The sequence below is a fragment of the Oncorhynchus mykiss genome, chromosome 22 (genome assembly GCF_057628025.1).
Source record: "Oncorhynchus mykiss isolate SJ-2025 chromosome 22, ASM5762802v1, whole genome shotgun sequence".
Lineage (NCBI taxonomy): Eukaryota > Metazoa > Chordata > Actinopteri > Salmoniformes > Salmonidae > Oncorhynchus > Oncorhynchus mykiss.
The window spans coordinates 32,992,905-33,008,361 of record NC_143043.1 but is presented as its reverse complement, the minus strand read 5'-3'; the positions used below and the strand labels follow the sequence as shown (position 1 = coordinate 33,008,361).

Sequence of the window (15,457 nt, the reverse complement as noted above, 5' to 3'; positions counted from 1 at the left end):
GGGAAATGCCCTCAACATCTTGTAAAAAAATGACTGATTGGCTGAAAGAAATTGATAAGCTTGTGGGAGCTGTTTTGTTTGACTTCAGTGCAGCTTTTGACATTATCAATCATAATCTGCTGCTAGAAAAACTTTATGGCTTTACATCCCCTGCTATATTGTGGATTGAGTTACATTTAACAAAACAGAGGGTGTTCTTTAATGGAAGCCTCCAACATAATCCAGGTCGAGTCAGGTGTTCCCCAGGGAAGTTGTCTAGGCCCCTTTCACTTTTTTCAATCTTTACCAATAACCTGCCACTAGCACTGAGTAAAGCCCGTGTGTCTGTGTACAGTGCCTTCAAAGTATTCTGACCCCTTTTTATTCAAAAAATGATTAAATAAATAAAAGATCCTCAGCAATCTACCTACAATACCCTATAATGACAAAGCAATATATTTTTGTAAATGTATTTTTTTTTTTTTACACCTTATTTCCATAAGTATTCAGATTGAGCTCAGGTGCATCCTTTTTCCATTGATCATCCTTGAGATGTTTCTGCAACTTGATTGGAGTCCACCTTTGGTAAGTTCATTAGATTGGGCATGATTTGGAAGGCACACACCTGTCTATATAAGGTCCTGCAGTTGACGCTGCATGTCAGAGAAAAAAACAATCCATGGGGTCAAAAGGTATTGTCCGCAGAGCCCCGATAAAGGATTGGAGGCACAGATCTGGGGAAGGGTACCAAAAAATGCATTGAAGATCTCCAAGAACACAGTGTCCTCCATCATTCTTAAATGGAAGAAGTTTGGACCCACCAAGACTATTCCTAGAGCTATCTGCCTGGTCAAAATGAGCTATCGGGGAGAAGGGTCTTGGTCAAGGGACTGGGAGACTATTCAGGATCGAGGTAAAGATGAACAGAGCAAAGTACAGAGTGATCCTTGATGAAAACCTGTCCACAGCGCTCAGGACCTCAGACTGGGGTGGAAGTGCACCTTCCAACAGGACAACGACCCTAAGCACACAGCCAAGACAATGCAGGATTGGCTTCGGGACAAGTCTCCTTAATGTCCTTGATTGGCCCAGCCAGAGCCAAGACTGGGACCCGATCTAAAATGTCTGGAGGGGCCTGAAAATAGCTGTGCAGCAATGCTCCCCATCCAACCTGACAGAGCTTGAGGATCTGCAAAGAATGGGAGAAACTCCCCAAATACAGGTGTGCCAAGCTTGTAGTGTCATACCCAAAAAGACTCAGCTGTAATCGATGCCAAAAGTGCTTGAACAAAGTCCTGAGTAAAGGGTCTGAATACTTATGTAAATGTGTGTTTCTGTTTTAATTTGAATAAATGAGCAAAAATGTCTGTTTTTGCTTTGTCATTTATTGGTTATTGTGTATAGATGGAGGGGGGGGGCAATTTGATCAATTTTAGAATACGGCTGTAACCTAAAAAAAATGTGGAAAAAGTCAAGGGGTCTGAATATTTTCCAAATGCATTGTATGCTGACGACACAACATTATACACGCCGGTTACCACACGAAGTGAAATCACTGTTACACTTAACAAAGAGCTAGTACTAAATATTTCAAAAAGAAAGCATTGTATTTGTGACAAACATTCCCTGAACACTAAATCTTGTAATGAATAATGTTGAAATTGAGCAAGTTGAGGAGACTGTCATGGTCAAAACATTAATGCAACAGTAGCTAAGATGGGAAGCGGGCTGTCTGTAATAATGCGCTACTCTGCTTTCTTGACATTGCTATCAACAAAACAAGGTCTATAGGCCCTAGTTTTGTTGTAACTGGACTACTGCCCAGTCATATGGTCAAGTGCCACAAAGAGGGACATAGGCAAATTACAGTTGGCCCAGAGCAGCAAGGCTGGCCCTTAAATGTACACACAGAGCTAACTCAATGACATGCATGTCAGTCTCTCCTGGATCAAAATAACGGAGAGATTGACTGCATCACTATGTGTCTTTGTGAGAGGTATTGACAGCACTGCTCAGACACCCAATGGGTATCCCTAATAAACATACTCGGCCTACTGCCATAATCAGTTTAATATTGAATTATTAGTGTTCATGTAAGCGTGGGCGATTCAATGAGAGAAGTTCAGAAATAGACAAGATGACGACCTACACATTACATTGTTTGATTACGCATGGAGCAAAAATGTATTTTAAGAACTGCACATTTTCAAACGTTCCATCTGCAACTAGCGATAGTTTAGGAGACACCGGTGTCTTCCATGTCGAGAATGAAGAAAGTATCGCCACCTTTAGATTAGTTGACCGTGCTTTTCGTTATCTAAGCTGTAGGCTTGGGCGGTGTCCAGATTTTTATATTGTCATACCATCGTTCTCTCATAGTGGGATTTACAATATTACCGGGTGTTTTAAAAACGCAAGAAAAGCCCATTGGGCAAAACTAGCACAAACAAATGGCGAAATCACATAGACGCTGTTCGTTTTCACTTGTTAGCATTTAGCTAACAAACTAATTGCAAATCCAGCTCATAAAGTTATACAAGCATAGCTATTAGCTACCAAATGTCATTTTTGATAAGTGTGGACATTTTACAAGCAGAAGTGACCAAGATAAATTGTGCAAATGAACAAAGTTGTGATTCATGGTTTTCTGAAGGAAGAGCAGCAGGGTTACAGAGAGCAGATGGGAGAATAACGCAGGTGGGAAGCACAGGAAAATAATTGCAGCTGTACAGAACTCATCCAGAACTCTTTGACTTCTGTCAGGAAGCCATTAATACATTTCTGAAGGCAATAATTTAGTAGTGAATTGCATACATCACCTTGTGCGCCACACAACAAAGACTCGCTGATAGATATTGAATGCTATGGAATAATCAGCTCGCTTTCTCCCGTTGTGCTATTTACAAACAAGTGACTGGCTCAATTGTTCTGGGGAACTATGGTAAGCTTCATAATTTTAAAATATTGTGACGGGGAAATCAAGAACGCAGTCTGCTTTACCTCCTAAGGTATTGCACAAGTTGACTGCAGATAATAACTTCAAGTAGCTACAAATATTCACATTTGTTGAAACACTTCACAGAAGTAGTTTTGACAGTATTGAAAAGCCACCCTGTGACTTTTTCCAAATACCCTGGTATACGGTATACCGCCCAAACCTAGTAAGATGTAACGGGTATGGAAGTATGCCAGAGTACATTATTTCATACCCTGAATACAAACTGTAGCTAGGGTGGGAATGGAACTGTTTTGTGGTCATCAAGTTAACTCACTGACCTCATCTACCCCTCTTCTCTGTTCGCTAGAGCGGCTTATCGGGTATCTATAATTTTATATTTGTTATCGGTCTATCAAATCAAAATCAAATCAAATTGATTTATATAGCCCTTCGTACATCAGCTGATATCTCAAAGTGCTGTACAGAAACCCAGCCTAAAACCCCAAACAGCAAGCAATGCAGGTGTAGAAGCACGGTGGCTAGGAAAAACTCCCTAGAAAGGCCAAAACCTAGGAAGAAACCTAGAGAGGAACCAGGCTATGTGGGGTGGCCAGTCCTCTTCTGGCTGTGCTGGGTGGAGATTATAACAGAACATGGCCAAGATGTTCAAATGTTCATAAATGACCAGCATGGTTGAATAATAATAATAATAACAATAATAATAATAATAATAATAATAATAATAATAATAATAATAATAATAATACGGCAGAACAGTTGAAACTGGAGCAGCAGCACGGCCAGGTGGACTGGGGACAGCAAGGAGTCATCACGTCAGGTAGTCCTGAGGCATGGTCCTAGGGCTCAGGTCCTCCTCTGAGAGAAAGAGAGAATTAGAGAGAGCACACTTAAATTCACACGGGAATTTATTATCCACCTAATGTGTTGGACCATTCGCTCTAAGTTTTCTGAATAAAAATTATAACTCAGGGCAGGTTGACATCGTTATCCGGTTACCTTGAGAGTGGAGGAGCTGTGGAATGAAAGTTATACCCAGTTTGTGTAGTCAAGGGCACGGCCTCAGGGGGGAAAAAGGGAGCTTTGGGACAAAAGTGGTAGGCTTTATTTTTTTGTGTATTGAGCCACATCATTAGGATCATCAGCTGTTAGTATCTCTGAACATGGGGTTTGATGGCAATAAATTATGAGTTGCATTCACAGTCTAGCAACAGGAACGTGCAATAACATCTGCTAAACATGTGTATGTGACAAATAACATTTTTATTTTAATAGAATATTCTGTAATTTAGCATATTCTGGTGTTTCAAAACCGTAAGAAACTGATTAGTGAACTTGACCACCACCCCATTTTTTCTGATGTCATCAAGCAAGCAAAGTAACAAACAAACCTTGGAATGAAATTTACAGAATGGAAACAAATGTGTTACAGCTCTTTTTTTTTAAATTGCTGTGTGAGTCACATTACATGGGTTTTTGTAAGCTTGACACATTAATTAACCTTTCTGATCTCCCCATCCCGGATCCGGGTTCGTGAATACAGACTCAAGCTCATTACCATAACGCAACGTTAACTATTCATGAAAATCGCAAATGAAATGAAATAAATATGCCATCTCTCAAGCTTAGCCTTTTGTTAACAACACTGTCATCTCAGATTTTCAAAATATGCTTCTCAACCATTGCAAAACAAGCATTTGTGTAACAGTATTGATGGCTAACGTAGCATTTAGCATTAGCATTCAGCTGGCAACATTTACACAAAAAAACAGAAAAGCATTCAAAAAAATCATTTACCTTTGAAGAACTTCAGATGTTTTCAATGAGGAGACTCTCAGATAGCAAATGTTCAGTTTTTCCTGAAAGATTATTTGTTTAGGACAAATCGCTCCGTTTTCTGCGTCACGTTTAGCTATGAAAAAACCCCTGTATCCAGGATTGTGTAAATCTATCAGCAAGCTCATTAGCATAACACAACGTTAACTATTTATGAAAATCGCAAATGAAATGAAATAAATATGCCATCTCTCAAGCTTAGCCTTTTGTAAACAACACTGTCATCTCAGATTTTCAAAATATGCTTCTCAACCATAGGAAAACAATCATTTGTGTAAAAGTAGCTAGCTAGAGTTAGCATTTCGCGTTAGCATTTCGCGTTAGCATTAGCGTTAGCATCCAGCACGCAACATTAACAAAAACATAAAAGCCTTCAAATAAAATCATTTACCTTTGAAGAACTTCTGATGTTTTCAATGAGGATACTCTCAGTTAGATAGCAGATGCTCAGTTTTTCCAAAAAGATTCCTTGTGTATTAGAAATAGCTCCGTTTTTATACATCACATTTGGCTACCAAAAAAAATCCATAAATTCAGTCCTCAAAACGCAAACTTTTTTCCAAATTAACTCCATAATATCGACTGAAAACATGGCAAACGTTGTTTAGAATCAATCCTCAAGGTGTTTTTCACATATCTCTTCATTGATACATCGTTCTTGGACACATGCTTTCTCTCCTGAATCCCAGGAGAAAATGACCGCACCTGAAGATTACGCACAAATTTAGACAAAGGACACCAGGCGGACCTCTGGAAAATGTAGTCTCTTATGGCCAATCTTCCAATGATATGCCTACAAATACGTCACAATGCTGCTAAGACCTTGGGCGAACGACAGAAAGTGTAGGCTCATTCCTTGCGCAATCACAGCCATATAAGGAGAGAATGGAAAACAGAGCTTCAGAAATTCTGCTAATTCCTGGGTGATGCATCATCTTGGTTTCGCCTGTAGAATGAGTTCTGGGGCACTTACAGACAAAATCTTTGCAGATTCTGAAACTTCAGAGTGTTTTCTTTCCAAAACTGTCAAGAATATGCATAGTCGAGCATCTTTTCGTGACAAAATATCGCGCTTAAAACGGGAACGTTTTTTATCCAAAAATGAAATAGCGCCCCTAGAGCTCTAAGAGGTTAAACTACTTGATTTTGCCTAGGCTTCAGAATTGTATGATATTTCACGTTGCACTTGGAGAATATTTACCCTTTATTGTCCATGGTTTGAGACAAAATGGATCCCATGATGCTGAGGCAGTTGCCGTGTTTACTATGTTGTCATAACAAAATGACCATTCAGTTGTGTTCAGCTTTGGTCTTTGGGGGTGTCCGTCACACTCATGAACGGCTGTGCAACAGCATTGGCGTGCTATGTCTCTGTGGCAACTACAATCAGTTGCAGTCTACAACCGTGTTTGATATAGTTGATTGGCTTATACATGGACCCAAACTGGAGAATGAGTGTGGCCAGGTAGTGCTGCATCTCGGCTCCTGTTTGGTGCCTACTGCCTAGTACTGAATGTTAGCCTGATGTCTACCTTCAGATAACAACCAACCCCCATGGTAGTCTCCTGATCACTATGGCAACCAAGGTGTTGATCACTTGGCAACAGAGATGGTAGAGGTGGACAAAGGGGGAGTGTGTGTGTGTGTATATATATATATATATATATATATATATATATATAATTTTAAAAAATGACAATTACAACAATACTGAAAGAACCCTTATTTTAACTTAATATAATAAATAAATTTAGCCTCAAATAAATAATGAAACATGTTCAATTTGGTTTAAATAATGCAAAAACAAAGTGTTGGAGAAGAAAGTAAAAGTGCAATATGTGCCATGTAAGAAAGCTAACGTTTAAGTTCCTCGCTCAGAACATGAGAACAAATGAAAGCTGGTGGTTCCTTTTAACATGAGTCTTCAATATTCCCAGGTAAGAAGTTTTAGGTTGTAGTTATTATAGGACTATTATCTATACCATTTTGATTTCATATACCTTTGACTATTGGATGTTCTTATAGGCACTTTAGTATTGCCAGTGTAACAGTATAGCTTCCGTCCCTCTCCTCGCCCCTACCTGGGCTCGAACCAGGAACACATCGACAACAGCCATCCTCGAAGCGTCGTTACCCATGCAGAGCAAGGGGAATAACCACTCCAAGTCTCAGAGCAAGTGACGTTTGAAACGCTATTAGCGCGCACCCCGCTAACTAGCTAGCCATTTCACATCGGTTTCACCAGCCTAATCTCGGGCATTGATAGGCTTGAAGTCATAAACAGCGCAATGCTTGAAGCACAACGAAGAGCTGCTGGCAAAACGCACGAAAGTGCTGTTTGAATTGCTCAGACTGCTCTATCAAATCATAGACTTAATTATAACATAATAACACACAGAAATATTAATTAATATTAATTAACATTAATATGGTCGATTCCGGAAACTATCATCTCGAAAACAAGACGTTTATGCTTTCAGTGAAATACGGAACCGTTCCGTATTTTAACAGGTGGCATCCATAAGTCTAAATATTCCTGTTGCATTGCACAATCTTCAATGTTATGTCAATTATGTCAAATTCTGGCAAATTAGGTGGCCCAAACTGTTGCATATACCCTGACTCTGCGTGCAATGAACGCAAGAGAAGTGACAATTTCACCTGGTTAATATTGCCTGCTAACCTGGATTTCTTTTAGCTAAATATGCAGGTGTAAAAATATACTTCTGTGTAGAAAGGCATTGATGTTTATGGTTAGGTACACATTGGAGCAAGGACAGTTTTTTTTCTTCCCGCGAATACGCACCGCATCGATTATATGCAACGCAGGACACGCTAGATAACTACACATGGTTGATATTACTAGTTTAACTCGTGATTATGATTGTTTTTTATAATATAAGTTTAATGCTAGCTCGCAACTTACCATAGCTTACTGCATTCGCGTAACAGGCAGGCTCCTCGTGGAGTGCAATGAAAGGCAGGTGGTTAAGTGGACTTTAATAAGCTCTCCTCAGGTAATGATTCTTAAGAAATACACCTGCTAGCCTAAAAAGTGGTTGGCTATATTCTTATTTTTTTCACATATACACAGCTTGTACCTGGAACACTTGCACTCAACATGTTTACCATGGACTATACTTACCCATAGGCTTATGGTAGGTTTATCCTAATAACCTGTGCTGTGTTTGTGTGGGTGCAGGTACAGGTGGTAGCAGCCTAAATGATGGACGGGGAACACCAGGAAGAGAATCCTTCACATGAGAAAGAAAATGCTCTACACAATGAAGAGAAGACTTCATGTGATGTGGAGAAGACTTTATGTGACATGGAGAGAGCTTTGTGTGACATAAAGAAGAGTGCTGAAGAGAGCATTTCAAGTAATGACGAGAACAGTTCAGATGATGAGGTTGGACAAAGACTGGATTCAAAAGCCCCAAGTGGCTCAGAGCCTCTTCCATCTAATGCAGAGCACCCCTGCGATAATGAATCTGAGCCGTTGCCACAAAAAACCTCCCAAACTAAAAAACCTCAACGCAAGAAATTCGCACCACGGAAAGGTACAAGGTCAAGCTTACGTTCTAGCACAAAAATTACAGTCAGCACATGTAGTATGACAGATGATGGTAAAAGAAAATGGGACAAAAAACACTTCTGCCTGTATTGCAATGAACCACACCACAAAATTGCAAGACATTTAGAAAGGATACACGCAGAAGAAGCATCTGTCGCTCATGCTATGAGCTTCCCCAAACTCTCCAAAATCAGGTCTCTTTTGCTTGACCAACTCCGTAACAAAGGCAACTATCAAGTTCTTCAAAGTGGAGATGGAGAAATTGTGACTAAGGATAGACCCTCTTACGATGGTGTTTCTGTGCGTGACTGCCTGCCCTGCCAACACTGCTTAGCTTTTTTCAACAAAATAGATTTATGGAAGCATGAGGGCTCATGTAAAGCCAGAAAAGGACAAGATGAAAAGAGGGGAGGAAAAAGAGTGCGGGTCCAGGCTGCGTCCTCTCGACTTCTTCCATTGCCTGTCTACTCTACTGGAGGATGTGAAGAAATAATACACAATATGAATCAAGATGACATCTTATGCCACATCAAAAATGATCCCCTAATATGTAAATATGGCAATGCATTATCTGCAAAGCATGGCCATGCCAAGTCACAGTTTACATACATTGGATCAAAAATGAGGGAATTGGCTAGATTTGTACTTACTGTAAATGAGATGGACTGTGGTGTCCAATATCTGCATGAAGTATGTGTACCATCCAAATTCAAATTGGCCGTTCATGCTGCCAGGAAAATGAGTGGTTTTGATCCTGCCTCCGACAGGTACAAGACCCAATCTCTTCCTTTAAAGATTGGCTATTCCTTGAAAAGAGCTACTGAAATAGCTTTTGGGGAGAGTCGTATGACAGAGGACCGTGATGCAGAGGCACAAGCCAGAAGGTTCATTGAGCTTCTTGAAAACGATTGGAATAACTGTTTTTCCGGTTTGTCCCTCAGCGCTGTCCCTCAGTGTGATGAAGTTGATGTGTCTTCACTAACTGAGGATTTGATTAAACTTCAGAAGTTTCTCAAGGTTGCAGAGGACACAGCAAAGAGAGAATTGCTCGAGAGCCCCACCAACGCTGTCTGGAAAAAGCTAAATGAAACTCTTCTTGCCGAAATAGCTCTCTTCAACAGAAAAAGGACAGGAGAGGTTGCGAAAATGCTGTTGGAAACGTACACAAACAGAAAGAAATCTCCAGCTAGTGCAGACATTTTCAATAGCCTCTCAAGGCTGGAACAGGAGCTTGGTGACGACAAACTAACCAGGGTGGAAATAGAAGGCAAAAATGGTAGAACAATGCCGGTCCTACTAACGGCAAGGATGATCTCATCTCTTGAGATCCTAATTGCAAACAGAGACAAAGTTGGTGTGTCAAAGGACAACCCTTATGTCTTTGCACGGAGCCCAGATGCAGCAAGCTACGTCAGAGGGTCTGACTGTTTGAGAAAATTTGCGCATGAGTGTGATGCAAAGAATCCTGAAAGTCTGATCCATGCTACAGTGAGGAAAGAGGTTGCTATCCATTGCCAAATTCTGAACTTAAATGAAAGTGAATTGGATCAGGTGGCAAAATTATTGGGACATGACACCCAGGTCCACAAAGAGTACTACAGACTGTCTGAAAACGCAGCACATCTAGCAGAAATCAGCAAATTGCTGCTTGCAATGGATCAGGTTCCAGTGGTAATTCCAGGACCATCAGAGGAAAGGATTGTTTCACCTACATATGGTGGGTATCAGTTGCTTTGGAGAGTATTTGGACAACATTTTCATTTTGTTTCAAGGGTTAAATGTTCAGTCAAAATCACAATTCAAAATTTTGTGCCATTTACATGTTAACTAGAGCTACATTTTTGAGAAGCTTTCAACTCATTACCCTAAACTATTTTCTCTGTTCCTCTTTACAATATATGATAATGACACATTCATGAATAATTTTCTTCTCTGTATTCATTTCATAGGGGCATATTCTGCAGGGACATATTCAGCGGGAACCGATTCTGCGAGGGCGTATCCTACTGGCACATATACCACTGGGTCATCTTATCCTACAGCGACATATTCAGCGAAGTCATATACATTGGGGGCACAGCCTTCAAGGTCATATCATGCTGGGACATATCCTGAGAAGTCATATCCTTCTGGATCACATTCTGCAAGGTCATATCATGCTGGGACAGATTGTGCAAGGGTGTATCCTACTGGGATAAATCCTGCTAGATCATATTCTGTGACACATCCTGCAGAGACCTATCCAGCAGCTTCGTATGCTGCCGGGACACATCTTGCAAGTTCGTATCCTGCAAGTCCTTATGACCTATCATCTCCTGCAAGATCATATACTTCGGGGACAAATCCTGCAAAATCATATCCTGAAGAGACATATCCTATGGGGACATATCGTGCAGGGACACATCTTGCGGGGTCACAACTTGCAAGGTCATATTCTGCCGGAACATATCCTGCACAGACACTTCCAGCGCGTACTGTTATTACGCCAACACTTAATGCACAGACACTTCCTGTTGGGGCAGTGCCTGCGGTTGCCGTTCCTTTGGGTGCAGTTCCTTTGGGGACAGGTTCTGTGGGGACAGATAAGGTGGGCACAGTGTGGAAACAGAGGATGTGGAGTGATGCAGCTAAGGCTGCAGTGAACCGTCAGATGGGACACTTTATCTCAATGATGGAGGTTCCAGGTAAACAGGACTGTGAAGTTTGCCTGCACAATGAACCAGCTCTAAGAGACAGGACATGGAGGGACATCAAAAACTATGTGCACAACACAGTAAAATCTATAAAACGAAAGAATGGCCTTACAAGAGTGGACCCCACAAAACAAACAAAGAAAGGAGCAGCAAAGAAACAAAAAGAGGCAAAGCGTGCTAAGGAATGGGTTGGTGGAACAATTACAGTACCTGCACAGGGTCAAGAAGACAGACTTGAGGCAGGTCCTGTGGCAACACCAAGGAAACAGAAGATATGGAGTAATGAGGCTCAGGCTGCGGTCAGGCGGCAGCTAGGAGACTTCACTAAACTGATGAAGATTCCAGGTAAAAAGGAATGTGATGCATGTCTTGCAGCTGAACCAGCTCTGCAAGGCAGGACATGGAAAGATGTAAAAAACTATGTGCGTAATACATTAATGACAATGTGCAGGAGGCATATTTCAGGCAAACAAAACATGGACCATGAAAAACCAAGTCCAAGGACACCGAAACCAGGGGTCCAACAAAATCCAGGGGTGCATCAGAAACCAGGGACACTGTTGGGACTTCCAGAAGATCCTCCTGTTTATCTGTATTTATGATTACCTTGAGCTAGTTTTAAAAGCTTTTGATTTAATCTGACATCCTTGCTCATTCTGATCTCACTTTGTAACATAAAGCAAGAATGTAGAACCATTTTAAGGACATAATATCACTACGTACTTTATTCTACAAATGTATCCGTAGCAATTAGACTACATAGTGACGTAGTATGAATATAAACTTGTTTAGCTGAATTTTACGTACGTTTTCTCAGCTTTTTAAATTTTTTTGGCACAATGTATTCTGACGCCCAAATTCAAAATCCTTTGGCATGAGCTACACCAACGATGTATGTAAACCCTGGATTGCTGATGCTATGTATTGTCCTTTAAGAGGCTTTGAAGACACTGGTTGGCCTTGTTGGCACTCCCCACTAGGAGTAGTCCTCCATAGGAATGACTGGACTTCTACAGTATTTTAATTAAATGTGTTTTGGTGTTGTTGTAGTGAGGACAGTAACATTAGTACTCTAAAATACTTTAAGGAAATTGTATTTTTGCCTGTACCATTGTATGTGTAGGTTAGGTTTTGAATTAAAACAACTGTTCAGCAAACCGAGGATTTAGTGGGTTAGGCTATTCCTGGTAGAAGTGCGGTGTGAATGAGTTAAAGTACTACATTTGTGCCCCGGTTAGAGAGTCTGGTTTGATGTTTGAGCTGCTTGAAATCCACCAATCACGTAAAGAAAAATGTTTCTTTGGCTGTTCTAGAATTATACTGAACGAAAATTATAAGCGCAGCTTGTTACGTGTTGGTCCCATGAGCTAAAATAGATGCCAGAAATGTTCCATAAGCACACAAACCTTATTTTTCTCAAATGTTGGGCACAAATTACTTCACAGCCCTGTTAGTAAGCATTTCTCCTTTACATTACGACCTACAGTACGGAGGGTATACATTTTAATATTTGTTCAAACTGGTCCCACGTGGGAATCAAACCCACATCCCTGGCGTTGCAAGTGCCATGCTCTACCAACTGAGCCACACAGGACCTCCTTTACCAAGATAACCCATCCACCTGACAGGTGTCTCTCCCAGACTGATAAGAACCTTGATGTGACCCTGGACAACACCCTGTCGTTCTCTACAAATATCAAAGCTGTGACCCGCTCCTGCAGGTTCATGCTCTACAACATCTGTACATTACGACCCTATTTAACACAGGAAGTGGCGCAGGTCATAATCCAGGCCCTTGTACTCTCCCATCTGGACTACTGCAACTCGCTGTTGGCTGGGCTCCCCACTTAACCCATTAAGCCCCTGCAACTTATCCAGAATGCTGCAGCCCGCCTGGTTTTCAAACTTTAAGTTTTCTCATGTCACCCCACTCCTCCGCACATTCCGCTGGCTTCCATTCAAAGCTCTCATCCACTACAAGACCATGGTGCTTACCTACGGAACAGCAAGAAAAACTGCCCCTCTACCATCAGGCTATGCTCAAACCCTACACCCCAAGCCGAGCACTGCGTTCTGCAACCTTAGGTGCCACCCCAGTTTACAATTGGCTCATTCATCCTCTCTCCTGTAACTATTCCCCAGGTTGTTGCTGTAAATGAGAACGTGTTCTCAGTCAACTTACCTGGTAAAATAATGGAAAAAGAAAATAAAGAAAAGGTCTCTTGGGTCTCCCAGCTCAGGCCAATCCAAGTTCTTCTCTGTCCTAGCACCCCTCTCTGTCCTGGCAAGCCCACCCATGTCTGTGCCCAGTCATGTGCTATCCATAGATGTATATGCTTATGAATTGTAACTCAGTAAAATTATTCCAATTTTTGCATGTTGCATTTATAGTTTTGTTCAATATAGAATCTTCACATGACTACACAAAGACCGGCTCCATTAAATGTTTTATTTTAATGGATTATACATGCATACATACATACATACATACATACATACATGGAAGTAACTGAAATGTGTTTTGCCAATTGGAAACAGTTCCTTCGTTCTGTGTGTGTGTGTAATTGGTTTCAGAGAATCACAGAGCCTATTCCTCTTGTACTTCGGTCTTTAGCTGTCCATGTACACTACCGTTCAAAAGTTTGGAGTCACTTAGAAATGTTTTTGTCCATTAAAATAACATCAAATTGATCAGAAATACAGTGTAGACATTGTTAATGTTGTAAATAACTATTGTAGCTGGAAACGGCTGATTTTTCTTTAAATGGAATATCTACATAGGCGTACAGAGGATCCTCCCACTCTTTCTATTCTTGTTAGAGCCAGTTTGCACTGTACTGTGAAGGGAGTAGTACACAGCTCTTCAGTTTCTTGGCAATTTATTGCATGGAATAGCCTTCATTTCTCAGAATAAGAATAGACTGGCGAGTTTTAGAAGAAAGTCCTTTGTTTCTGGCCATTTTGAGCTTGTAATCGAACCCACAAATGCTGATGCTCCAGATACTCAACTTGTCTAAATAGTTTTATTGCTGCTTTAATCAGAACAAGTTTTCAGCTGTGCTAACATAATTGCAAAAGTGTTTTCTAATGATCAATTAGCCTTTTAAAATGATAAACTTGGATTAGCTAACACAACATGCCATTGGAAAACAGGAGTGATGGTTTCTGATAATGGGCCTATGTAGATATTCCATAAAAAATCAGCAGTTTCCAGCTACAATAGTCATTTACAACATTAACAATTTCTACACTGTATTTCTGATCAATTTTGTTATTTTAATGGACAATAAATGGTAGTGTAGGTCTACTTGTTTTATTAATGTTGCTATTGATTTCACAGCAGCAGTTTAAGTTTTTCAACACTAATTTAGGCTGACTAACCTGTATAGGGTGTGATAGCCGTTGCTTCTCTATATTATTTAATCCACTTGACTACTAATATTATATATTTCATCCACTTGCCTCCTAGATAATGTTATTATTGCAAGTCAATCTTTGTTGATTCTAATTGCATTAAGGTTCAAGGAGGAATTATGTAACTAAATGAGTGTTTATATTTATCAGTTTGTGTAATAACTGCAACAGATCTGCTACGGTGTTAGGTGTTAACTGAGGAAAAATAATCAGGGGTTTCAACCACACCCCACTATTTACTGTCTAAAGATGTTTAAATAGTTTTTTTTCACCAACATGTATTTGTTATCAAGCTGCCTTTCGTTACCCCCTGGTGTTCATTGTGTGTAATCTAAGATACCATATTTGCTTCGTTAATAAATTGTTACTTGATGTAAATGTTAAAATGTTATTCCAGTTCTCAGAATATTCATATAGCCTTCTTGAGGTCCACCATTAGTGTTCCAACAGGGATTTAGAATTGTACCAATAACAGTTCAAGGAAACAGCTTTGAGATTTCATGATGTTGTAATGCTAGGAATCTATCATCACCATTGCTTTATGCTTTCATGAACTTAACCTTTTTGGATGAAAAGACAACGCCCTAGGTAAGTATACAATCAGCTAAACCTTCAAATAAGTGAACTGCCCCTCTAATTATTTAAGCAATTAGCCCCTCCCCATTTATTATCATATATAACTTGCTTGCTACAAGTGGCTTTGGAAAGCTGTGGTCCTCGGTAATGAAGGTGTCTGTCTGTCTGTCTGTCTGTCTGTCTGTCTGTCTGTCTGTCTGTCTGTCTGTCTGTCTGTCTGTCTGTTGCCTCCCACAGGACTCCAGTGGTATTTCCATGAGTATGTTGGCAGCAGCAGGGGGACAGGATGACATCCTGAGGCTGCTGATAAAGAAGGGGGTGAAGGGGAACGGACGGCAGAAGAACGGCACTACTGCCCTAATGCACGCTGCGGAGAAGGTAACACAGGACAGACTGGTTTAAACCACCTTATTACAAGTACACACGTAT

General features: G+C 40.6%; 1 protein-coding gene across 3 annotated transcripts in view; it reads left to right on the top strand.

Annotated features, from left to right (window-relative positions):
• Window positions 1-15,457, top strand: part of LOC110501685 (M-phase phosphoprotein 8) — a 29,332-nt gene that overhangs the window by 12,784 nt on the left and 1,091 nt on the right. Inside the window, exons 2-4 of one of the 3 annotated variants that reach the window (XM_090215883.1) lie at window positions 7,974-10,062; window positions 10,295-15,040; window positions 15,266-15,406. In XM_090215883.1, coding sequence (XP_090072009.1) covers window positions 15,284-15,406 — 123 coding nt within the window. In that variant the 5' untranslated portion in view covers window positions 7,974-10,062; window positions 10,295-15,040; window positions 15,266-15,283. Of the gene's footprint in view, window positions 1-7,973; window positions 10,063-10,294; window positions 15,407-15,457 lie in introns of all 3 variants that reach the window. The other 2 variants (XM_090215882.1, XM_021579417.3) reach the window with 2 other exon arrangements.